The 26457-nt window shown below is 35.5% G+C and overlaps 1 protein-coding gene across 5 annotated transcripts in view; it reads left to right on the top strand.

Annotated features, from left to right (window-relative positions):
* The window catches only part of MIPOL1 (mirror-image polydactyly 1), a 172934-nt gene that overhangs the window by 42529 nt on the left and 103948 nt on the right, over positions 1–26457 (top strand). For all 5 annotated transcript variants that reach the window (XM_065753227.1, XM_065753195.1, XM_065753212.1 and 2 more), the window contains exons 4-8: positions 33–165; positions 2483–2588; positions 14586–14715; positions 19042–19075; positions 19335–19505. In XM_065753227.1, coding sequence (XP_065609299.1) covers positions 33–165; positions 2483–2588; positions 14586–14715; positions 19042–19075; positions 19335–19505 — 574 coding nt within the window. The remainder of the gene's footprint in view (positions 1–32; positions 166–2482; positions 2589–14585; positions 14716–19041; positions 19076–19334; positions 19506–26457) is intronic.

Below are 26457 nucleotides of genomic sequence, written 5' to 3'. Positions count from 1 at the left end.
TAACTTTCTTTTTTTTTTCACTCTATAAATAGCACTGTGGAAAGAAGAGGAATATTACTCCCTGAATTTATATCCTCATGGGAAGATACCACAGGTTTTGCTGGAAAGACAGAAATTTCATTCCTCTTAAAAGAATTGGACACTCTGAGGGCCAAAAATAAAAAGGTACAATTTTGATGCTCAGATCACAGAATTTACTATTTTACAAGTCTTACAAAGCATAGATTTTAAACTGTTCCTAATTGAGTTTTAATATTCAAGTGCTTTGAACAATAACTTCCTAGTCATTTTGGATTCTTAAGGCCTGATTAACAACTGCTTTTCCAGAATTGAAAAATCTTCCATCCTGCTATTTGAACTTTTTAATCAGTGACATAAGTTCCTGCATCATGGATTAAAAAGCTCACTGACGCTAATGGAAAAGTTTTCTTTGGCTTGAAAAAGATTGTGGATCGGAGTCTCCACATGAAATGTGTTTATTATGTGTGGAACTATTTACAATATAACACTGTGGTGATGACTGTATCCTGTTCCTGTTATCAGGACAGACAGTGTATTTTATATATGTCATTTAAGTAAGTTTTGCTTCTGCTACCTCTTGTCTCTCTTAAACTTTTGATATAATGAAGACAGGAGTGTAGTTTCTCTATTATAATAGAGCAATTCAAATGGTGACGCTGCAATTAAATTTAGAATTTATGTTCTGCAGTACACCTGATCTATTTCACTAAACACTCCATGCCTAATTTGAGGCGGCTCAAGCACTTCATGATGAGTTTTTGAGCTTTTAAATGCAAAAAAAAAAAAAAAAGGACAAAAACCAAGGCCAGTGTTTCATGAACAGAATCTGAAACTCATACTTCTGTACATGAAATTCATATAGTGAACTCACCTGGATATCTCTATGTTGAGGGGAGAAAAATCCTATCCTACTTGCACACTGCATTGTTTGTACAATTAGGTGCAGTCATATCTGCATAAACAGCAGAAAAGTCTATAACCTTTCCATGAAATCCTCCCCAGTGCTGGGACAAAAGGCAATGGGAACAACCTGGAACACAGAATCACAGAACTGTGGGGGTTGGAAGGGACCTCTAGAGATCATCAAGTCCAACACTCCTGCCAAAGCAACTCCCTAGACCAGGTTGCACAGGTAGGCGTCCAGGCAGGTCTTGAATTCCAGAGAAGGAGTCTCCACAACCTCTCTGTGCAGCTGTGCCAGTGCTCTGTCACCCTCACTGAGAAGTTCCCATGCACATTTGTGCAGAACTTCCTATGCATCAGTTTGTGGCCACTTCCCTTTGTTCTGTTGGCACACACTGCTGAGAAGTATCCAGCCTTGTCTCTTTGCCTCCCACTCCTTAGATATTTACAGATGTGGATCAGTTCCCCTCTGAGTCTTCTCTTTTCAAGACTGAACAGACCCAGTTCTCTCAGCCTTTCCTCATAAGAGGGGTGTTCCACAACCTTTATCATCTTTGTAGCCCTCTGCTGGACTCTTTCCAGGAGATCCCTGTCTTTTCTGTACCTGGGAGCCCAGAACTGGACATAGGACCCCAGGTGAGGCCACACGAGGACAGAGTAGAGGGGGATGATCACCTCCCTTGATGTGCTAGCCATGCTCTTTTTAATGCACCCCAAGATCCCATTGGCCTTCTTGGCCCCCAGGGCACACTGCTGGCTCACGGCCAGTCTGTTATCCGCCAGGACATACAGGTCACTCTCCTCAGAGCTCCTCTCCAGCAGGTCATCCCCCAACCTGTACCAGTGCCTGTGGTTATTCCTCCTAGGTGGAGGTTCTGCCTTAAGCAGGAAGCGCTTCCTTATTGTGTGGATGGCTGAGCAGTGGCACAAGCTACCTAGAGGCTGTGAAACATCTTTGGGGTCTCCAAAAGCTGCCTGAATGTGGTGCTGGGCAACCTGTTAGGGGCATCCCTGCTTGAGCAGTGGATGGAGCGAATGGGCCCAGATGGCTTGCCAACCTCAACCATCCTGTGATTATGTGAAATGTCATTGCCTGTTCCATAGCAAGCTCAGACATTTCTCCAAAAGCTGAGCCAGTGAATTCCCAATTAAAAGAATGACCTCAGCATGTAAATGAATATCAGTTTTCTATCAGGCGATGCACATGGAAAGTTAAGTGATTACAGCTCTTCAGACATTAATTATGCCAGTACTCTTGATAGGAAGTAGGCTACTCATGCAGTCATCACCTGTATTATATTCCATGTAACTGAACTTCCATAGCAGGAAAGACAGTGCTACCGGAAGAGAGGATTCCCAAATAAAAATAATGGCACACACATTGCTTATTTTCTCAAAGAGCAAGATAAAACAATCTTAAATAAATAAAATTGACAAATAAATAAATAAATAAATAAATAAAATTAATAAATGCCGAATTTCTGTGGTATTACCAATATTTGTATTTGGGGGGTGAGAGAACTACAATTTAATATTTTGTTACGCTTGTTCAATTCAGCTTCAAGATGAGCTGTTGGAAAAGGACAAGGAGTTGAAGACAATAAAACTGGACTTAGAGCTGCAAGAGAGAGCTACAGAAGCTAAGATTGCAGAAAAGATTGCAGGTATGGTAGTTGAGTGTTTAACAGATGGCTATATGGCTCATACAGTACCCGCGGTTGCTATATGACGTGGCCTAGTGAGTGTTAGCTTTATTTGCTAAAGGAGGGAAGATTTGACTTTTTTTTTTTTTTTTTTTTGTGTGTGTGTGTGTGTGTGTGTGTGTGTGGCTGTTTAGAGTTGCTTAGAAAATAGGTGGCTTTAACATCCTGGTACTGGTATTAGCAGAAGCTTTACCTGTATTCATACTGATTTGGGCATTAAATGCATTGTTAACACCATGTCAATCCAATCACAAAAAGGTTGTTTGTTTTGTTGGAAGGTCCTGAACAAACAAGGGGAAATAATGATTACCAGTGCCTCTACCTTTCAACCAGCAGTTCAAATACCACTTATTGTTTTAGCTCATTCAGAGCAATACTACCCCACTCCCGGTGTATGGAGGTAGTCGCACATTCACCTCAGCTAGAGACCTACACTTTTCTTGAAAAATCTGTTCTTCTGGCAGTTAATGAATTTTTTTCTGATCATGTTATGTCTCCAGTGAAAGAGGCTTACAAAAATAGCCAAAATTAAAGGTTTGTAAGTTTACATTTAAGAGCGGAACATGCTTATTTTTGTTGTTAAGCATCCTTTGGTATGTGTGCAAGACTGGAAACAGTTTGCATTTTGTGGTTTTGGAAATTTCTAAACTAATGAAAGTGAGCATTTTTATTATTGTTGACAAGTGACAATGCGTTTTCCTCCAGGTGTTTCAAAGAAATTAATGAGATTACTTTTATAAATTAATCATATTATTTGTTCATAAATACAGTGTAAGCTAGGCAAAGTTGTGTCCTTGTGGACCATTTGCAGTTCAAATAATATTGATAGTAATAATATGTTTCCCCAAGATATCAGTATTGGAGTAAATATCTTCAGGAAAATGGTGACGAAAATAAACTGAAAAAACAGATGGCTGACTTTACACTTAATGTGAGTCCTGAGAGTAAGTTAGTCTGTACATATTACAAGTAGAAGAATTTTGCTAAATTTTCTGAGGTAGTGGATAAGAAAGGAGAAAGTAGATATCAAAAGTCAAGTTTAAGTGAAATACAGGCAGAACTTTTCTATCACACTAAATAATCTTGTTTTCTATACTTTCAGAAGACAAAAGAAGGCTGCACTGCATATCATAGTTGTATCCATCAGCCAAATGCTAATGCAAATTGTTTGGGTTGAATTCCAAGTTTTGTGTTTGTTCTTGGATGTTTGCACAGTGTTTTAAACTCTGTGCACCTGTAACACATAAAGACTCCATTTGATATAGGTGTTAAAGCCTCGTTAAAACCTGGAAATGAATATATGAGTGTCAAAATGCTATTTAGTTTTCCTGTTGTGGAAATGATTGAAATATTTGTTAGTAAATTGTTTTCTCCTGCATTACTGTTTAAAATTTCTAATTATGTCCTAAGCATGATGTTCCCTCTAAAACAGTATGGCAGATACATTGATAGAATAATTTTCATAGTTTTACAACTAAAAAAAAGAAGAGTAAGCCAAATTTTAATGAGAGCAGCAATGAGTAGTAAGGATTATCTTTTAAAAAGATAACCTTTTTGCTTCTTTTATTGTTCAGGAAATATAAAATTATTTAAATACTGTGAGAGAGGCTAAGAGACTCCTTAGTACTTAAGATGTTTGAGAAAAGAAAGCATGCAAAAGTTGCAGTAGTAGATTAGTTAACGTCTATCATTTTTGCTGTGCATTTTAATGTTCTAAGACTCTTCCTATGTTTGAATAAATATTTTGAACTATGGAATGATGTGAACTAAACTGAATTTATGGAGAACTGTATGTGTCTTTGTGGAGGTCTGTATGTGTCTGTCAAAAAAGCCTTGGAGAGAATTCTAATGGACAAGCAGAACCTAATAAAGACTCAGTGTGTTTCAGGAAAAACTTTTTTCCCTGTTTTCCTTTGTGGAAAGGAGAACACATGCTGCTGTGATTTCATGTTACTAGTTAATGTTTAATTACCACAGTGTATAACACATGGTAGAGTGAAGCTTGTAAATATGGGTGTTTGCATTTTTATTATTACTTTGTACTGACTTTATGATAAGAAAATGACTCCACAAAATTATATTGTAAAAAACATCAGAAAGGTACACCATAAAATGTTATCTGCTTTGAGGAATATTACAATTCTATTTTTATATGGAACTCTTTAATTGATGGGTTTTACCTAAATGAGCCCTCTGGCAAGAAGAGAAAAGCTGAAAAAAAAGGCCATCTTAAAATTTTACTACAATCGGCTTCAGAAGGAAATAACCTAAAGCTTGTCATTTTATGATTTTCACTTTGTTTTGGGAAAAATGTAAAGAGAAGTGCAAATTTGTGAAATGATTTGTAGAGAATAAAAAAAGAAAAGGTAAATAAATGCAGAAGAGGGACATGGTGGAAGAGAATGTTTACTATGTGCAATGAAAGGCTTATTTTCAGAAGATTTTTATTTTAAGATTTTACTAGACTGCAGTTTGCAGTTCATGAAGGGATTCATAGCTCTGATTGCAGACTCTTGATCATAAGAGACTGTCGTTTCTGATGGTCATATTTTTCACAGATTACTACTGTTTCTTCACAAACCTGTTAGATTTCCTCTCACACAAGACATTATCAGAATGTAGAATTAGTTTCCCTGCCTATCTTGAAGAATAGAAAAAGAGTGAAGGAGGCAATGCTTCCAAAATCAAGGAAAAGAGCACTTAGTAATGGGACTGGGGCTAGGATAATGTGAAGGAAAAAAAAAGCAGCATCGAATGGGGTGATGAAGAGCGGAAAAGGAAATACTGAAATGTTGTACCACAGAACTTTTGTTTGTTGGACAAAAAAGGGAATGAGTGCCCTCTGTGGGAGGGGAAAGGGAGGAGGAACACACATACTCAGGACAGACTGAAAGTTAAAGATGGAGGTGTTACGAAGTCTTAAAAGCAGCCAGCAAAGATAATAGGTCTCACTTTGAACAGATATAATAAATGAGTTCAATTTTGCCTAACAAGAATTATACAGGGCATATACAGAAATTTTTAGAGGAAAGAACTGGTTGTGTATGACAGTTGTTGAGTACAATGGTAGCATCTATAGTCTTGGAGAGCTATCTAAGCCCTGAATTTCTGTCTGCTACTTTCACCATACCTCACCTAAAGAAGATAAAACATAGTTGACAACAGAGCTTTGACTCTTAGTTTTTTTGTTTGTTTATTTATTTATTTTTTTCAGTGTTGCTATCATGCTTCAGTGTGTTGGAATTAAGAATAATTTTGAGGGAAAACATGGTCAGAAATATTTTGTCTCAAGTCTTTCTGTAACAGGGGCTATTTTGTTTGTTTATTTGTTTGCTTACTTTTTAGCAATATCTGATCGTAATGTTACCAACATCTGATACTATTCTTAGTCAGAGCCAACTCAGTAGAAAGAGATCAGTTTGTACAAAAAATATGGGGAATTAAAATCTGTGATATTTTGGAATTCTTGAATCTGTTGTGGGAATGTTCATGAATATTATCTAGTGTTTCCTGAATTAACTTGAAAAATATTTACTGAATGAATATGCAATAGTAATTTTTAATAGTAAAAATGAAAACAAATATCCAAATGACTATTATCTTCAAGTTTGATATAGTATCCCATAAAGTAAGAGGAAGTAAGTAATCTTGCTAGTAATAAACTTTGGGTGGCGATAACTTCGAGCACAGAAGCATTTTCCATTTCTTCAAAGCTCAATTTAGAGTCCCTTTTTAGGTGTTATTTTTCTTTCTTGCATGTCATCCATTAAAGATTAGCTGTGGAAGGCTGGAGCATGGAGAGATTATGAGTGGAAGAACAACTCCTGCAGAATAATAATCAGTTTTTGGTATTTAATGCTGTTTGACTTTTGCAGACACATTTCTTATTAACCTTTGGTACAAACAGAAATCCAGGTTCCTGATAGCTCATGGAGAAGATGAATTCAAGATCCTCTTCCAATTAAAGTGAAATAAGGCCAATATTGGGCTTTAGCCAAAAGAACTCAATAGTTCCCCCAACCATTGTGTTTATAAACCTAAATATGAATAATATTTTACAATTTAAGTAGGTAATGCATTCATTTTCCTTACTCATTTTAGTGGGTAATTCATTTCTATATGTATTTGTATGATTCTGAGCTTTTTTTTGTTCTATTCTTGCCTGTTATGCTGAGTTACTGGAATATTTTTTCAAAATATTTACGGATCTATAAGAGAATTTTGAAACTAACTTTACAATTTGAATCCTCTATATAAAATATCTTATCTACAACAAAATAAAAAAAACCTCAATAGGAGTGTTGCATGTGACAATATCTTAATTTTTGAGAGCTTAATTTGAAACAATTTTAGCTTTGAATTGTCAGAATCATCAACTATCAAAAAAAGTAGCATGCAGCTCTTTGGCAATATAAAATAAGCAAATAGGTTAAAAATATGAACTAGTAAGCTACTTATGGGGTAACTTCTTTTTTTTTTTTTTTTTTTAAAGCAAGCCAGTATGTTCTGCACACTGTGTGATTAATCTGGCCTCTTCTCTGGTCCCCACTGTATGGTGCTAGATGAAAATGAAGAATTGGGGTTTATTCATAAATAGATTTTTTTATACATATTCTATTTCTTGGGACATAACAGAAATTCTTATTTAACCTTTCAAATCATAACTTGCAAACTTCAGTGCAATATTTGTCTTCATCCCCCTGAAGTAAATATTCAGACATCAGCAATTATTCACTGGAAAAAAGTTTAACAGCGTTATTGTTTGAGTTTTGAAGTCAGCTGTGTTTAGTGTACTAGAAGCAGAGGCTTAAGTATTGTACAAGGATTGGCTTTCACGAGAACTGCCTAGGGGTCTGTTCATAATACTCTCTCCTATTCTTTTTTTATTTTATTTTATTTTAACTAGTATCTGAGTACACAAAGAAAATTCTATACAGAGCTTCCACTAAGCAACTTTAGTCTTTTATTAAGAACACTGTGTTTATAACACTGGAAATGTAGGAGCAGATGAATGCTGTGCACTAAATACATACAACAAACACAAAGCAATAAAGAAGTCAGTGCGTTCTATCAGTGTTTGCTCAGATTGCTTTATCTATAAAGTCACATTTAGGTGTAAACTACTTGTAGTCTATAATTCCTGGTATAGCCCGGTGAAAACTCATATGCAGTTTCCCTGTGATCATCTTATCACTATTTTGCTTTTATTTTTTCAGTTATAGGTTATAACTGAGTGTAAATGAATTGTGGTTGTCAAAAAACAACAGCTAGCAACTTGTCTGTTTCATAATAGGATGTTTCAGCACTGCTTTTAAGTCAGCAGTCAGCCCCAGAGCTCGTGGTAGTTTGCCATTAACCTGAACGAGACCAACATCAGGGCCTTAAGCTTTGAACGTTTCTGGGGATTATCTGCATTTTGCAACATGTATACACAGACCGATTAGTGACACATTTAAAGGCTTTCATAGCAATGCAGTAAATCTATTTTTCAGTTTATTTGCCAATGATAAGAATGACTTCTTATTTAAGAATTGTGAGGACAGTCATTAAACCTAGTAGAAAAAAGTCTAAGAGGATTTTAATTTCTAAACCAACTGAATAGCAAATGCATATATTTATATTTTCTTAAGATGATCAAGCATATATCTATATGGTTAAATAAAATGTAATAATATTGCCATCTAGCAATGGCAAGGATATTTCCATGTCCTTCTGTGATGAGGTAGACAGAGAGCAGGTAATATAGGTTAGAAATGGATGATAAAAAGGAAAAGGCGGGTATTTTTTGTACTCCATTTTGTCCTAGTTTACTTCCCTAATTCCTCGCATCATCTAGCTGCTCTTGCACAATGAAAGCACAGCAACAAAAATCCCTAAAAAGCTTCATTTAAAAGTCTCTGCACAATAAATTTCAACTGACAATTCTTGCATAGGAACAACAGAGAAGGATAAACAGGTAGCTTATTACAGAAATTTTGAATTCAAGGTATTATTTGGCCAAGCAAATTGTTTCATGTTTCTACTTTTTCTGTAGAACTATATACATCCTCAAATGGTAGAAAACAAAATATTTTTTGCTTCATTTTTCTTGTGAATTCAGCCTTCACTCGCATCTTAGATGGATGTCTGTACGAGACAGAATTTGGATCATACAGTATAAAGTTTGGCAAAATTCCTTATGATTATTTCCATAAATTCTTGAATATTTAAGATGTCTTGTTCATTTTTAATAAAAATGTATAATCCTATAGGTATTTCTTGTTTCTGTAATGGTGGAACTAATTAGGTCAATTACCTTGATTGTACCAGAATCTGTGCTAAAGAAAATCCCCATTCACTTATTTTTCAGTTGTCACTGACTATGCATGCTAAATCTTAAAATGCAGAATTTTGATATTCTGTAATATATTATTATTAACAGAAAAACTTGCTCGTTATGTATTTTTCTTGGAAGTAGCCAATCGTTAAAAGTAGTGTTAGTTAGCAGAGTTTTAGTTGTAGTATTTCGTGGATCATTTCGTTTTCATGTAATCCAAAGCAAAAATAATTATTGTATAACATCAGGTACTGTTGAATACTTTGCAAAGTCCAAAATATCATTACTTCTGTAAGCTTTATTTACCTTTGAAGTCAATTGTTGTGTTATTATAATATTTAATGTATCCTGATTTGGTGCAATGGATAATGCTCAGATTTTTTTCTCGTAATGTCTTGTCTGTATTCTTGCTTTTAAAATTATGTACGAGAACTCTGAAATGATTTCTACTGATGTAGATATTTTAAATCCTAACAAGTTCTGGTTTCTTGCCTTTCCTATTCTTTCGTTTCTTTCTTTTTTTTTAATTAATTTTTTATTATTTACATAGTTGACCTCTAGGAAATCAGCAGTTTTTTCCCAGGAACTGATCTTCCCTCTCTTCACCCAGAGTTTTGTTGTTTGGAAAATCATGAACCACTATTTAAACTAGAATGATTTCCAACATGCCTTCTCACTAGTGCTGTATTTTAAAGGTAGCTCAAAAAGCCTAGAAGACAGGTTTGCCAAAGAATCAGGTTCATCTAAGAAAATATGTACACTGCTTTGACTCAATAAACTCATACTCTGTATGGTTCATCTTCTTCATATTTACTTTTGCCCATATTAGAAAACAATTAGCTTACTAAACAAATTTGACTATTTGGGAAGAAAATATCTACTTTGAGTCTCTCTCATTTGACTAAGAATTACATGATATTTGATAAGCTTGTTTAAAAATGGACATATCCAAATATTATTGTAAACACCCATTGATTTGTTTTACCTGCAATATAAGTATTTTACTTAGTTGGCTTACATAGTAGCTAATAATATTTGTTAATGTAATTTAACTGCTGTGAACCTTTACTGAACAAATATTGAAATTTATACAAGTCAAAGAAAGAGAATCTCTAATGACTTTTGTAAAAGCTTCCATTTAATAGTTAAGGAGAAAAGTTTATATGACATACCAGATGCAATTAACAGTAGATTTTACATTTAATAAAAAGAAAGAAGCATATGTATTTGCTTTATTCATTCCATCATAATTTGCATTAGAGCTGTGGGTGTTTAATGAGCAAATTCCAGCTAAAATGCTATATTGATTTTCTAAGTGAACTTTGTAATAGCTATCTACCTTACAAAAGCTCTCTGTTTACAATTGTTTTCTTTACTAAAATCTAAAAATGTTTTAGAATTGATGAGTTTAACATAATGATTCTTTTGAAATAAAGAGCTCTTTTAGAGTATGCATGGATTTTAGTTACAAGGAGAATGATGTTATTAAATTATTCCAAAGCAAATAAAGTTTATACAACTAAATAGAACTGTCATACTTGTATATTTTGCAAGCAATGAAAAATAATCTTTTTTCTTAATTTATCACTGTTGTAACTGAACATTTTGACTCTTGATTATCATACGTATATGAATTTGAAAATGACACAATTCATTTTAGCTTAATATTTGCCACATTCATGCTTCAATTTGTATGTCATTTTCATGCTTGAAACATGAGTACTATTGGAATTTGTGTTTCTTTTTGGTCAGGCCTCAAGATAAACAGGATAGGGTCGGTTGGTGTGCCATTGGAAGCAGTCCAAGAAAAACCTCATGGTGCCAACCAGAGCAGTGGGTGTCTAAGTAGCTGGATCAGGAATCGAGTCTGTATGCCAGTATGGGGCTGTTGGTTTGCTGGTTATACCATACCTTAAGTGGGACTTATGAACCTACCTTGTTACTTTCAATTGCCTTTAGCCTGGCATTTTTAAGAAGATGCTGGATAATAATCTGGATGATTTTTGCTGGTTTTATTATGGAGGATTTTTAAGTCTCCTTCATACACTTGCCATTATGTGACCTTACATGTCACGCGCTTTCTGAAATATTTCATCAAATGTTTTGTTTTATTGCTATAGTGAAACCCAGAGGTGTATGCATTTTAGTGTCTTATTTGAAGAAGCTTGTAAAGCTCATGATTTGGATGAGTTGTGTCCATGAGGAAAGTGCAGCACTGTGCCATCAGTTTCCTCAGTCGTAAAAACTAATGTAATTCTGAATCTTTGGAAATGCACAGGAGTATTCCTTATCCCACACTCCATGCTCTATGCCCAATTTTCCAAGTAGTCCACATAATACTTTAACCTAGGGTTAATGTTCTGATACTGTTTCTTTTTGTTTTTAAGTACTTAAGTTGCAGTAGAAGGCATAACATTCTGCTTGGAAGTCCATCTCTGGTAATCAGCTTTCAGGAATCAAACCCAACTTCTACTGGTGACTCGTCCATTAGTTCAGTCTGAATGCTGAACACTGTTAAACAGCTGCATACTTCTGATGACCTGAAATTATGTAGCCGTTACAATATTGCATACGATACTTTTAAAAAGGAATTTTTATAATGTTAATTACAGTAAGAAATGTGTTGGCACTGTATAACAAAGAGTCTAACCTAAATTCACAGAAGCTGTGGCTGTTGAAGGAATATGAGGTGCTGTAGCCCATTGAAATGAGTTTGATGAAAACTTAACTATTTCTGAGTATTTTTTGTTATTTCCATTGATCAGTGTCAGTATTGTTACATGGTATTAAAATGACAGTTAAGAGTATCTTTAAAAAAAAACAAAAAAAAAAAAATTGTGAAACTTAAGTCACTCTTACATAGCCAATAGCTAAAAGATGGTATTTTGTAATGATGAACCTTTGGGTGGGAGAAGAGTTCACTGTTCAAGGCAATCTGCCTCTTCGTTGTTTTCAGGAATGGTAAGATTTGAGATAAGCAGGATGCTTACGTCACTTGAAAAATCTCTGTGAATGTTTTCATTTAACTGTACATAAAATACTGCTATACACACATGACACTGGTTTCAAGACAAATAAGCAATAATACAGCCTTTAAAAGCCTGTGTAGTCATTATTACCACTGGTTACTATTTCTCAGAGAGGGAATTTGATATGTCAAAATGCAGTCCTGTTAAGTGTACTCACATGCTCAACATTCATTTTACCATTCAGCAAATGAGTTTTCCATGCTGACATAACTGAGGAATAAGGTGTGATAGAAGAAGGGGTGCACACAAAAATAAATAAATAGATAAATAAATAATTTCTAACAATTAAAGAAACATAATTAATTAAGCCCAGAATAAGTGCCAAATCTGCAGTTATTTTAGACAGCTTTGTACTCATTCCAGCAATTATTTTCGTGCTGAAAATTGTACAACATTTTCAGTTGCAGCTTTATGGAAAGAGTTGCCTGTGGCAAAATACTAGATAAAATGACATAATTTACTAGAAAAACTACAGTAAGCAAATATCTTAAGGTACAGATAGGTAATAATTACCATGGACAATAAAACTACTTGTATGTTCCAGGTCCAGCCAGAACATAAGGATTGCACTGAAGTGTGCCTCAGAGATGAAGCACTAGTTTCCCTACTAGCACAGATCTCAGGAAGCTAAGCAGAAGTCTGATGATATGAAATGCATAGTCTGCCCCATAAAGTTCGTTTGTACTTGCTGAGCCTACCTTTGCAGGCATTGGACTCCTGCAAATGCTAAAGATTTGTTCCTGACTACTAAACTGTGTGCATGCAGTTTTGCAGCTGCTTTATTCATGCCTGTTTTTTCATTCCACATCAAGGAAAGCTTTCTTGTTGTGAATGGCAAATAAATCTTCTAAAAATAATACTTTTCATGTGGAAGAAGAAAATACTCAAATGGGAGAAAATTAGATCAATGTTTCATAAATTTTGTGTACATATCAAGATTCAGAGTACTGATGCTGATTTCTTTTGGGGCTGGAGGAGTGAGGGTGCACCTTCATAAACTTCTGTGGATTTCTGTGATAGGACTGCACCCCCAGAAGTAACATTTTGCATTTCTTTATCTTTTGTTCAGTCTGCTGTTACTGTGCAACCTTTTCCCCTTTTGCTTGAGATGCAAAAGTGCTTCTTTACTCCTCTGCTAACACACTTCTCTCTTACTGTGATCATCTTCCTAATTTAAAGGTCTCCCAGCATTCTTTTTCAGTTAATCTTCTCAAGCACTATACTTCACTTGTTTTGTTGTTTTTTTTTCCTTAGTATTGATTACGTGTAAATATTTTGTGCCAGTTTTTGCTGCTACTGAAAACTTCTGTTTTCTTATACTTTCTTTTAGTGTTTTATACTCCACTGTGAAGGTTTTGTGCAATAATGTACAAAAACAAAGAGTACAGAAAAGTAATTATAAGGGCAACAGAGTTAATGTTGACTGATGTAAGAATGGAGGCATAAAAGATCCACAAGAAGAGGAAGGCTTTCTCTTCAGTCTTCACATAATGATTTCAGAGTGGAGCTGAGAGTTCTGACAGAAGTAAGGAGGTCCAGCAGCAGTGCCCTTATACAGAATAGTCTTGAGATCAGTAGTAAACATTGCCAAAATATTAAAGAGACTCTTGTATGGTGTGTCTAAACAGAAGTTTGACACACCAGAAGAGGAGTATTGATTATTCTGGGACCTGCAGACCTCACTTTTAGTTTTTTCTGGAGGTGCCTGTGACAATCAGGGAGGATATAGTCCTCTGTCTTGGGGTGACAGCAGTCTTTCTTTGGTTCTAAGTATAAGTTCTATAAGTCCCTAGACATTCAAGCTGCAGGGTTTTATGATGGCTGTGAGGAGATTTGCAGTATTGCAGAGGGAAATGATGAAAGTATGAATAAAGATTTTAGTAGAGGCAGGGTGGGGGTAAGGATTCTGGCAGTGTGCCAGGGATGGTGTTAGTGGTATTGACAGGGGAGAGGCAGGAAGAAAGCATAAGCTAGGGATGAGGAATAACTAGAAGGTGTTAGTTTGCTCCCAAGGATAGACAGTAAATCTTAGTTTATTGGTACCTAATGCTCCAAGGTCCATGTATGCAGTAACAGATAATATAACAGTATATTACACAATAAAGCAAAGGCTTGGCAGGGAAGGAGACATGCCAGCTGTGCCATTTTTGTGATACCAGAGATAGACATGCTGTGAAAATATTAAAATTTCTAGTATTAATGTCAGTGTGTCATTGTGATACGAAGTAGTGATAGAAGTTTGTGATAGAAGTACTTCCAATCGGTCATTACTCTTAACTCTATAGAGGAAACCTACAGGTATCTCATATGCTTTGGAGATTTAAAAATTATTTTTCCATGAAGCAAGTATTCAGAATGCAAAGCGAATCAATTCCTTGCCCTGTTTCAAGGGTGCATTTGAAAACCCATAGCTTTGTTTCATTCTTGAAAGTATTCATATCAGCAGTCAATAGATATTTAGTGTTCTGTCTGAAGAATAATGCAGACCAGAGGATTCTAAGGTTAATGGAAAAATGTTGATTTCTGGAGATGCTGGCAATGGCCTATATAAGTGTACGTAATGGTATATTTCCCTGCCAAACTGTTCTTTAAACATACTGGTTACTTTTGCAGCTCTGGTGGAAGAAGTTTATTCTGCTCAACGAGAACGTGACAAGGCTGTCATGGCAAGGCTTAGGTTAGCCAACGAAGAGAGAGATGAAGCATTTCTACGAGTCCAGCGTTTAGAAGAGTCACTCAAAGAGTAAGTCTGTACTTCCTGCTCTGTGCAGAAGGATTGCTGTGTGGATCTGTAATGGTCATAAATTGTTTGACAGCAGTTGCACAGAAAATGTTACCATAATCTTCTCTATGACAAAATATCAGGCCTTTGTGCTGTTGGTTAAATTTTTAGCCATCTTATGAGACCATGCTTTTCTCTAGATACTAAGTGCAAGGTGAACAGTTTTGATTACAAAAATTAAAAATATAATCAAGAGCTTAGTTATTGATTTATTCAGAGATAAATAAGAGGAATGTGACATTTTACGAGGATCTTTTGACATGAAGTACAAGAATGTCAGTCAGAAGTTGCAAGGTATAGGAAATCAATCAAACCTTTAAGCCCAGGAGAATTTTCCTGCAGCAAAATTTTCACTGATTATGTGGATGATTTAGTAAAAATATGTTTTCCTCCATATCCTTAGTGTAGGAGCAGTTTTAACGAATGAAAGGTATACTTAATACTTTCTAGAAATTTATGTATACCATGCTAACCCAACAGAAATAGTCAATCTATTGATAATTAAAACTTTTAAGAGAGGAGAGGAAAATCACAAACAGCTTCTTTTCTGACTTTGGGATATAGGTAGCCTTGAAGCTACAGCTTGCTTCTTTGTGTAACCCTCCTCCAATCACCTCGGTAACCATTCAGTGGTAACCTTCAATATTCTAGACTGGCTGAGAACTTTCCTTGCCAGAAGTGGAAAATCATAAATAAGAAAAAGAGTAACTGAGAGCAAGTTAGTACCTCTCATGGAAAATGTGCATAAATGTTTGTGGAACTTCGTGCACATTAACTTATCTACATGTATCCTTGTGAATATTTGTCAGTTCTGTGAGATCCTCTCACCACAATACTTGCTCTATGTTCAGTGTAGGCTGAAATGAACTTTAATCTTTAAATTCCCCATGGAATCTGTTTTGCTTGTTTTCCAAACCAAATTTTTCAAATTTTCATTCTCCTTTTTTTATTACAGTTCTGTAATTACACTAATATAGCTTATCTATTTCTTCTTACTTTCCTTCTCTGTCTTTTAATTCCACTTCTTTTTCATTTCTTCTATAAGCCAAAGTCTGCAGAGCAAAATTAAAATAGTAGTAGCTAGATGAAAATGTGAAAGGCAAAGATATGCAAGAGGGAGAAACAAGGGCAAACAAGAAAGGAGGATTGAGGGAGAAAAAATTATTATGCTGAATAACGGCTTGTAGTAACCACGTTCTCTGCATCTCTTTCTTAACGTTTGCCTCTTTCCTGATCATTTTACCCATTAAGTCAAACTGCAGTTTTGATAGTAATGTTATAAACTGTATCAGATAGTATGCATAATGGTTCCTTGCCCTGTTCCACCAATTTACATATAGTACTACCTCAGTTCATGCTGACTGCAACCATTTCCACAACCGGTCAGCAAGCTGACCATAACCCTTCCTTGTCCCTTGCCAGCCAGCTCTGAAACAGCATCCTCTCAATAATGTGATGTTTCTTCGTAAAAGAACAATACTATAATAAAGAGAAACATTGCTTATTGTAGTTGCTGGTTTGGCCTGGGGGAAAGGAGGTTTTCACTCTTCTTTTTTTTTTTTTTTTGAAGCCTTTGGGGATTACAGAATCAAGAAGTCCACATGCACTGCACTTAGAGGATGCTTATTCATGCAGCTGTATACCTTGGAAGTAGGAAACAGTTGAGTGGAGCCAAGATTCTTGCTGGACCACCAGCCTGGCTCAAGCACGGCAGCTGGTCTTTACTAACTGTAGCAATGCTTACCTGAGGTGACAAGACGTACTTTACTTCTACCTGGACTTGCAGCATGTTGCAATGAGAGGAGAAAGCTAGCGTTGTGCTGAAAAGAGTTGAACTGAAGTGCTTAAGGTTCAGATACTCTACAATATTCATAAAACTAGAGTGATTCTGAGACTTCACCCCTAATTTACCAGTAAATATTACCTCACTATTTAGCTTCAATAAGTCTCATTCTTACATGCTTCCTTAGTAGTTAACCACACAAGGAAATAACTTTGCTCAGCCTCGTAATTCTAAACAGTTTAGTACTGTGTCTGAATGGAAATTTTGGGGATCATTCCCCTTGCCACTAATCCTTTGGAAGAAGCAATGATGATGAGCCACTAGAAACTTAGTTTATTTTGTTTAATTTGGGTGATTTATTTCCAGAATATCTTTTTTCCAACTACCACCCTTCGTACATTCTTTCTGATGCAGTTGTTTAAAATACCAAGCTATCTGACGGAGAGATGAAGCCCATAGAGTATTTTTGCTAACATGTTTAGGCTACTTGTGCCACAAGAATCAAATTTTAAACCACAAGTCACTCCCTCCATCTGCTTTGGAGTTGTTCCACTGAGAGATTTCTACAGGAGGGCAATGCTGAACAGGCTGCCAAATGCTTTAATGCTCACTTTAAATTTTGTGCTATAGCAATTCTATTGTCATTTAACTGTAGCAACTGAAATTCTTTCAGATCTGTTAGCCCTAAGGTACGTGTTAGTGTAATGTGTGCAGAAATGGGGAGAGAAGGAACCCTTGATTACTGATGTTTAAAATCAAGAGAAACATCAAGGCAAACACTCAGCTCTGGATGCTGCTTTTTAAAAAATACTGTTACCTTTGAAGGACACATCATCTGTGACAGTAGTATGCCGAGAAGTTACACTTATGGTAGAAGTTCATATTCTTTTTCCCACCCCCTATATCCAGTCTAAGGTGTCCTGCTTGCCCAGCCTGATGGTTGGCTGGGTGATTTGTTGACCCATACTTTTAGCAGGATAGAAGTCCTCTAGAGAAGCCAGGTCAGTCCTGCCAATTTACTTTGGCAAATACTGTTCCTGTCATCTTGAATACAAACTAGCTTAAGATCCTTTTTTAACTCTCTCACGAAATGAAACTTGCAGCAATATAAAATCAAAAGTAGGAACTCTACAAAAAGCCAACTGAAGGAGCCAGTTCTGATTTTATGGTTTATATTATTTTATGAATATATCTCTAACCCAGCAAAAATTTTACTTGTTGTTGTTGTTTTGTTTTGTTTGATGCTGACAGTATGTGCTGAAGTAATCATACTTATTATTATACATCATACTTATAATCATACTTATTATTATACATCAGTATAAAACATACTAGCTGCTGTACACAGTAGTACATTCTGAACTGTTTCTTTTTTATTAAAGCAATTAATTTTTGTGTGGTTGATTTACTGTGCATTAGGTGTAAAACTAATTCTTTAAGGTAAAAGATGCTAATGTTCTGTCAAGTGCTCTATGATGTTTGTTGGATAAAGTCTTGGCCTTACAGCAGCATCTGTCACAGCACTGAAGAAGTGAGTTACTGTATAGCAGATGTTTAGTGCCTACTACATCTGTCTTTTTTAAATAGTATACAAGTGACAGAAATATTTTTTATAAAAGTGACCATTGAAGAAGTAGCAATGGAGTGGTGTAATTGTTATATATTCATTTTTCCAGAATAGAGATCTCCTCCATTTTAGAATACATGTAAATGTAAATTATACGCTGTCCATATAATTAAGCTTAAGTAAAGTAAAATATTTAGTATCTCATTTGTTAGATCACTATCACTCCCTGCTTTTCTACTGTCAATGTCTGTGTAAAACTAAATTCTTTGTATCATTTTTATAATTGATGAATTAAAATATGTACTGTAAAATGAAATAGGGGAAAGAAGAGGCAGATTATTATGTGATTAAATAAGGACCTTGCAGGAAGTTGTCTTAACTTGCTGTTTTGTGCAAGATACAAAAGCAAAACATTTTCAAGGAAACTTCAGCTTGTCCATTTCCTCCATTTGGAAGAGAGGTAGGAAAATAATTACATAAAAATGAAAAAAAACAAAAACAAAAACAAAAAACCCAAACCTCAAAACAAACAATCTTTATAAAAGTTATGTCCCGTTTCATTTATGGTGCACTAAAAACAATGAAAATCCAATGCTGGGTAAAAGTTGTAAGTCCAGAAATAAATAAAATAAGAGCATCAGTCATTTCTATCACTGGGGAACTTTCTTCATCTAAGCACATATGAACAATTGATCCTTGTAGTCATATATAGCAGTAAACATTAATAACTTAACAGTCTGAAGTCAGTGCTGAAGATATGGAGCATTATTGAAAGATGGAGTCGAGCAGGTGGCACTTTAATATGTTCAGTGTCATGGTTGACTCTAAAGACTGGGAGAATGAAATTACTTGAGGTTCTAAAGATTTAAAAAGCGAACTCATTTTGCTGCACTAAGGAAATGCTACTGATCAGGCTTTCTGTGTCCCTTTTTTCTAGGCTAGAAAATATTAACCCTGAAGAAAATGACATGGTAAGCCATTCTCTGAGGAGATTTCTTGATGTCAGTCTTATATCTTAGAGGCTTAAGTTCAATTGAGTGGGTTTCAAGAGCTAAGATGTGGGAAAAAGAAGAATTGACACACTAATAATGTACATCTTTTCTGCAATATGAAAATTCAATAACTTCACTCAGTCAATTTACAATTCACATGTGCCTATTAATTAAAACCCTATATTAAATAAAATATATTAAAACTTCATGTCTGACTAACATATAATGCTGTTGGTAGACATTACAGGAATTACTGAACAGAATAAACAATGCAGACACAGGGATAGATATACTGAAGAATGGAGCTATAATTCTGAATCGAATACACAGGACCAAAGAACGTAAAAAGAAAATAATAGCTGAGGAAATGAATGCAGTGATAGAACAACGGGATGCTGCTTTGTCTCAAGTAAGTTTCTACAAGTATATGTAATCACTCAATACCTTTCTTTTTTTTTTTTTATTTTTTACTTTTGGGGAATAAATTTACTTTTTTAACTTCCTTCTGCTGAAAATCTCAATAACTGCCCTTATAGTAAATGGCTGATTAATAAGAAACAGTTCCTTCAAGGCAGTAGTGCTCATTGGAATGACGTCAATCTATTTCACAGTAAAGATTGTGTATGCTTTCTACCTGGTCATTAGGTGACTGTTTAAAAATAAATATAGCATTCATTATAGTGAGTAATCTAAATATGCGCTGAGTTCTTAATTTTCCAGTATTCTGTAGAAGTATAAAGCAGTTTGTGATTGGGACTCAAGGCTTTGTAAAGAGTTATAAGTGACAGAAATGTGCCTTTAGGGAAGATAAGACTGCCGCGTGTCACAAACCAAGCAATTCTTCCCTTAGTTGCTTTACATTCAGGAGCTGAAAATGGGCATGTGGTCCTCGACTCTCAACATTTATCACTTCTGCTACATAGCTTAAAACAATCTGATGTATTCTCTTCTGCTCAGATCAGTCATTCTCTTTGCTTCCCTATCTTCACAGAAGAATATTATCTTCATTCTCTTCACCCTGAAGAAAGTCTCACTATTTCTCCTATCTTATAGAAGAGTTGTTATGTTTGGGTTGCTTTTTTTTTTCCACAGCTTTCTTTCTTGTCTCTTTTTTAACCTAGATTTAACTCAATAAGTCCATAGAAAGAAAAATACTAAGTAGGGGGCTGCATCTCACAGAATTTTAGACTGGACAAACGTCCATCCTAGCACTTTCATTCAGAGCAAAAAATTTCATCGATGTCTTGTTCCAGTACTGAAAATGTCAATGTCCACTGAATGCACATCTAAGTAATTATTTAATTCTAGCAGATGATGGTTAATGATGGTTGAATTTGTTTTGTATTGTCATGTCATTCTGTAAAAGATACTCCTCTACACACTCTGTAATTCTCAGTTTTTTTTATCCTTTTTTCCAATTGTCTTTGCATTCTATCCTACTGCAACCTCGAAAGACTCATCTGCTTGGTGCCTAAAATATTTTTTGTCTGTATCCTGTGTTCACTGTGAAGGATGTTTATTTTGGATGCTATTAATATTGGAAGTTCACTTTTTCACTGTGCTTTGTTTTGCTTTTATAGTAATGATGAGCAGCATAGCTACTGGGGCACATACGACCGTTCTGCCAAAAATTTATGCTCTTTATTTTTTAATTATGATTGGATTTCTTCTTTGCACAGGGCATTTGGAAAGTGGGCAGCTTATAAGAGAAAAGCTTTTAGCACAAGAGAAGGATCTTTAGATACTTTTAATTTTTTTTGCCAGATTTTGCTTCTGTGTTGAAGTGAAGCTTCAAGCACACTTGGACTTTAAATATTTTATGAAGGGTATCAGAAGAATGTCATTGTAGGGTGTTATACATTTTAACTGTGTTGTTGTTTGAGCTACCTGTTCAAGGAATATTATACAGACATTTATACAAGCCTTTCTTCCAAGTTATCAACATGGAAATTAATAGAGTTCTTTATTTTATATAATAATGAGTTAATTGCCACAGCTAGAGAAGCAGTCTTCAGGCTTGACAGTAAAAAGCACAGGTAATGTTACATATGCCATGTAGCTGAAAAAATAAATAAATGAATAAAGCAATACACACACTCCCCAAAATATTCAGTATTTGGTACTGAGCTGTAATACTGTGAGAGTGTTTGCAGGTTATAATACCATTTTTTAAAATTAGTTATTGTTAATAACACTTTATTACTAGTGTGTTGTGCTTCCATATATGTGATTCTTTTATGACTGTAGCTATCAAACCTGGAAAATAGATCCTTGGAATTGGAGCTATCATTTCAACTTGCATTTCTTACTTGATGATTCCTTGGGAATTCATACAGTACTTGAATTATTAGTAGTCTTTTGTTAACATTGCAATAGCAGTAGTTATTACAGTGCTAACAGCGAGAACAATAGGAGAGGGATTCCTACATTAGACCGCAAAGGGACTAGGCATAATTCAGGGGATGTATATGCTTAGCATAACAAATGCAAATTATTAGAAGTTAGATCTGAGGTCGCCTCAGGTGTTCATAACATCGCCAAGTTAAAATCTTCTTCTTTTCAGTGAAAATGACATCAAATTTAAGGGGGAATTGATGAGAACAGACTGAGGCAAAGCAGGGATAGAGTAAGCCATTAGCATGCTTTCTTCTGGAAAAAGCATTTTTAAATTCAAGAGGTCACTGGGCAGTGGAGAAAGCTGAATACTTCCTGACACTCTATGTGAAGGCTGTGTTGCTCTGTTTCTGCTTGTTCTTGAGCAGTACTGGAGACTGCAATGTCATTTGGGTGACACTCATAGCCAGTTCCATAAAAGAGAGGACTACCTTTCTTAGAAGAAATGTTGGGACAGAAGTTTAATGATGCCACAACTATTATCCCTCATAATGGAATTATTCACAATACTGTGACAGCTAACAGTTGAACACCATAAGTAGCTGCTGTAGTTTTTCATGCAAGATTTCTGACTTTTCTCAGTGAGAGAACACAAAATGTTTCCCACTCAATCATGTTGCTTTGATTTCCAGTAAGTTCCTAGAGAATGAGCAGTCTTTAAACTGTGCATTTCCTTTGACCAAATACATGCATGCTGCTGTCAACTCATCTATCAGTGGCTTAGCAAAAGCTAGGAGTTTTGCAATGCCTTTCTGGTAGTTATATTATGAAGGTGCGTTTTACTGGACTGTGGCTGCACAAATTCTTGGCAATGGTTAGCGGGTTGTCATTCTTCTGTTTAAATTTCACTTGAATTATTTTTTTATTCTTAAAAAAAAAACAAAACTACCACAGTCTTAGAAAATGCATGAAAAAATTCTTTGAATCTTTATTCCAAAGTGCCAGTGCATCTTTTTCGAGATTTTAAATTTGAATGTTACTTCTCATTAGGAAGCAGATAGAAGCACTGTTATCACTGTATTGAGCTGCACATGTGTATGTAATCTTAGATCATTCACTAGATTGCTGAGCAAATATGCAAACTACTTTTTGTGTGTGTGAAAACAAATAAAATGGTATAAACTCAAATATTTGATACTACTTTTAGTATGTATTTTCAAGTGAATAAAAAACAAACAACTGAAGCATGGCTAAACATTGACATCCATCTTCTCTTGTACCAACCTCCTTAAAAAAACACACTCAACTGTTTGGTTTTATTTGCTAAGATATATTTGTTAGTGAACACATATTGTGTTGTACTGGGAGCTTGTGTCTGTTTTATGACTGATCCTCTGAAAAGAAAATGGAGAAAGATACTAACTGTCAGGAGAAATAAAACTTAAATTTCTTGTCTTCAATGTTCAGTTTTGTCTTAACCAGTTCAAGGAAAAGTCTTACTTGCCCAGTTGGCAGTACTATAGTTCTGCCTTTCTTACAGAGACTTTCTTGCTCGAACAGTACAATTACTGACAGACATTTAGTAAAGCTCATGTAAGGCCACAGTCACATTGTATAATCCTCATAATATAAGTTAAAGAAAATGGTTTCCAGCAGGAGGCAATACAGTGCAATAACTCAAACAAGCAACAACCTATTAACCACATCATACCTTATAGACAGGAATGTTAATATGATTACAGAGTTTGCTGCAGCTGGGAGTGCTGACTTGAGTAAGTCATTACAGTCCTTTTCTAATAGTTTAGAGAATAAAGGTACAGATTGAAAGAAGTGGTTTTAAAGAAGCAAAGTAAGAGATGGCTTATTGTTCAGGGTATTGTGTGTATGATGCATTTTTTTTCCTTTCATCTGTAGATAATTTTTAATTGGGAAGTGAGTTCTAAACAAAATTTTAGATATTAAAGATGTAGAGTCGTCTGTTTAACAGAAACAAACAAACAAACAAAAAAACTCAATAGATTTAATGGCTGGCAAAATATCATCTGTAATACCCTGATCTTGAAGCAATAATGTAACTGGCAAGCAGACCTGGTTTTTCAGCTTTGAACAGTTTGATCACATCCTGCTGTGCAGGAACATGCTTATGACTGCTCATGTAAAAAAATTGGCATTTACCCAGTTGCTCATCTGAAGCAAGTTTAAGTACCTTCCTCCATTTTGAGGCGCTGTTTGGCAACAAGCAGGAGTTTATCGTCATTGAAAACAAAGATGAGAAGCACTGCACATGACTGCCCATCATTATCAGCTTCAGCTAATGACTCATAAATCTCTGCTGTTATAAGTCAGCTTCTTGCTATATTTTTGTAATGCCCTCCTCAAGCAATTACCCTACATTTGTACCAAATAAGGTGTACAACTTCATTTTTTATGTTTCATAGGGCATTAAGGTATTCTCAGCACACATCAGTGAACCATTTTACTGAAGTGACAAACTGAAGAGTTGTAATACATGTAAAAACAACAAAAGCATGTTTAAATGAAAAAAATGGATCCTTAATTGGTGAAGTGTTACAACGTTGCATGACTCTTACCTTAGGAGAGAGATAAATAGTTTGGTTTTACTTTCTGTGTTTTGGTACACTTAGACACTTCCCAAACAGGGATAATGAATGAATTCTTGTTTGCAAGAATGTGTTTCATGGTGTCTGAACTGCTCTTCAGTCTTTCCCCTTTTGTCTCTGATAGTTGGCAAATGCAAAAAAAGGAAAAGGTAGAATGAATTCACAGTTGTTTGTGAATGAAACAGCTGCTGTGGGTTATTGATGATTTTTGGTCACAGACTTATTTCAGGAGGAGAGAGAAGTTAAAGGGGCTGTTTATTGTAATTTGAGGATCCAAGGGCCATGCTGTTTCACACCTGTGGCTGATTTGCTTCGGGCATGCAAGGGCAAGTTCCTGTTGCCTCATTTGCAGTGAGAGGTAGTGGATGAGTGGGCAAGGGGAAATCACTTGCCTGAAGGATGGTTAAAGCAGAGAAAGGGAATTGTCTGGCAAGATGCTACTTTTGCTGCATGTTTTCTTCCCTACCTGGCTATTTGATTCTTCTAGAAATAAACCAAGCTGGAAAAAGAAGGTAATTTTTTATGTTCTGAGATGATGTGTACACTCTGACTCTACCTCAGATACGTTTATGCTGCTTGAAGCATGAATGTTTTCCAGGGGAACGCTCAGTTAAATATTTGGCTACATTCAGAAGATGTATGAAGTAATCTTTTTCTTCTGAAGTAGGTGTTTTAGTCCACAAGAACACAATATAGAGGAAACTGACTGAACAGAATCCTCTCGATGTCTTTCACTGGGAATTTTTATTTGTGTAGAGAACAATGCCTATTTAAGCTTTCATCATGCTTCTCTTTTATTTTGTTTAACTGTTGTGTATGAAATACAGTTCTCAGCATTAAGAAAAGTGAGATGAGATGTTCAGGCAGAATGATAGAAGGTTGGACTGAGAAGATTTGAGGCCATCATGCATCTATGTGTGATGCCAGTTTCCTGATATAGCAGACCTTACAAGCTGTACAGGTATTTGTTAGTAGTGAATGAAACTCCCTTTGACTTCATTGAAGCCAGAACTTCACTAATAAAAGCAAGCATCTTGCAGCTTATTCCTCAGCCTGATTTCAGCAAGACTTTGTTAGCATGAGGTGGTGTAGTTTTCAAGTTAACGCTGCTTGCAAGTGCAGGTCAGGTGATAGAACACCAGTAGGGGAAAGTGAAGGATCTGGAGGAAATTACCCTAAAGAGCTCTTATACGTAACTTCTGCATTTAGCCCGTGAATGATAAGTATGAGTAAATATGTAAATGTTAATGCAGTATTTCCTTGAAGAGAGGGATTACGGTTAGTCTTTTTGAACTTGCAAAGCAAATTTTTAATTGCTACTACATTTCCTCTTTTTACTGGCAGAAGGTTTTGGCTGAATGATGCCCTGAGACACGTGATTGTTTGCATTGTTAAATCACCTGTTGTTCCTCTGCAAACAGTGTGTTGTGCAGAATTCAGAGAATACACGTCTGAATGATGTTTGAGAGCATGATCAAGCCTTGTGCCTTTAATTGTAAACTTTAATGAATTTCCAATAGAACGTTCATCTTTTTTTTCAGTACCTAGAAAATCCTGCCCCTCTGAAAATGACAGTAAATTTGCATGCAGGCTTGTTTGATTAATTGCTATTTGACACTTCTATCATGGTGCTAAGCTCTAGGTTCACACAGCTTAGACTTCCAAAGCAATTTCTAGAATTAATTTAAATATTTAATGTCAAAACTCCAGGATGACAGAGAAAAATGTTTTATATGCTTATTGATCATCTGTTTCAGTAGCAAAAATCCGTGGAGGAAATTTCCAATGTGGCACAAGCAGAGTTCAAACAGTATTCCCTCTGAAGATGAGGCTGAATCACTGTGTGTAGTAAACTCTATATGTACCATAACTGTTTAGAGGTACTGATAGTAAGTTTTCTGTGATGCAAATTAGGTGCTCAGTGTTAATTTAGATTTTGGGTGGCTTACCTGTTAGTTAAAACAGCTCTGATTTTCTTGGGAGTTAATCTGTATGTTTCACATTAAAAGCAAGTCTTCTTAGGCAACATTCTAAGAAATCTCACTGCAAAAACACTTTGTTATTTTGGGCACTCAAATTGAGTTTGCATAAAAAATCTCTCTAACAGATGACACGCAGGATTTCTGTGCTTGGTATTTATATCTAATGTGGAGTCTAGGAACTATGATGTCTGACCTGCGCTCATTTCCCTTCTTATTGTTACTCTCTTACTACTTGTTGAATGTTCACAGTTGAAGTGTTGATGTCAGTTATGCCTCTATGAGCAAGTGATTTGAACAAACAGGAATGAATCTGGAGTAGGAAATAGTTCCTACCATCTGCCATCCACATGAACTTGTTTCTGGGTGTGCTGCAAGGAGGGGGCTCTTGCTGGATTGGGTTGGTTTTGTTTATGCAGAGGTGAAG

The sequence above is a fragment of the Cyrtonyx montezumae genome, unplaced genomic scaffold (assembly GCF_038088225.1).
Source record: "Cyrtonyx montezumae isolate F1298 unplaced genomic scaffold, pur_monq_1.0 scaffold_10, whole genome shotgun sequence".
In the NCBI taxonomy this organism is placed as follows: Eukaryota; Metazoa; Chordata; class Aves; order Galliformes; family Odontophoridae; genus Cyrtonyx; species Cyrtonyx montezumae.
The sequence above is the reverse complement of the archived record's forward strand: the minus strand, read 5'-3'. Positions and strand labels throughout refer to the sequence as shown.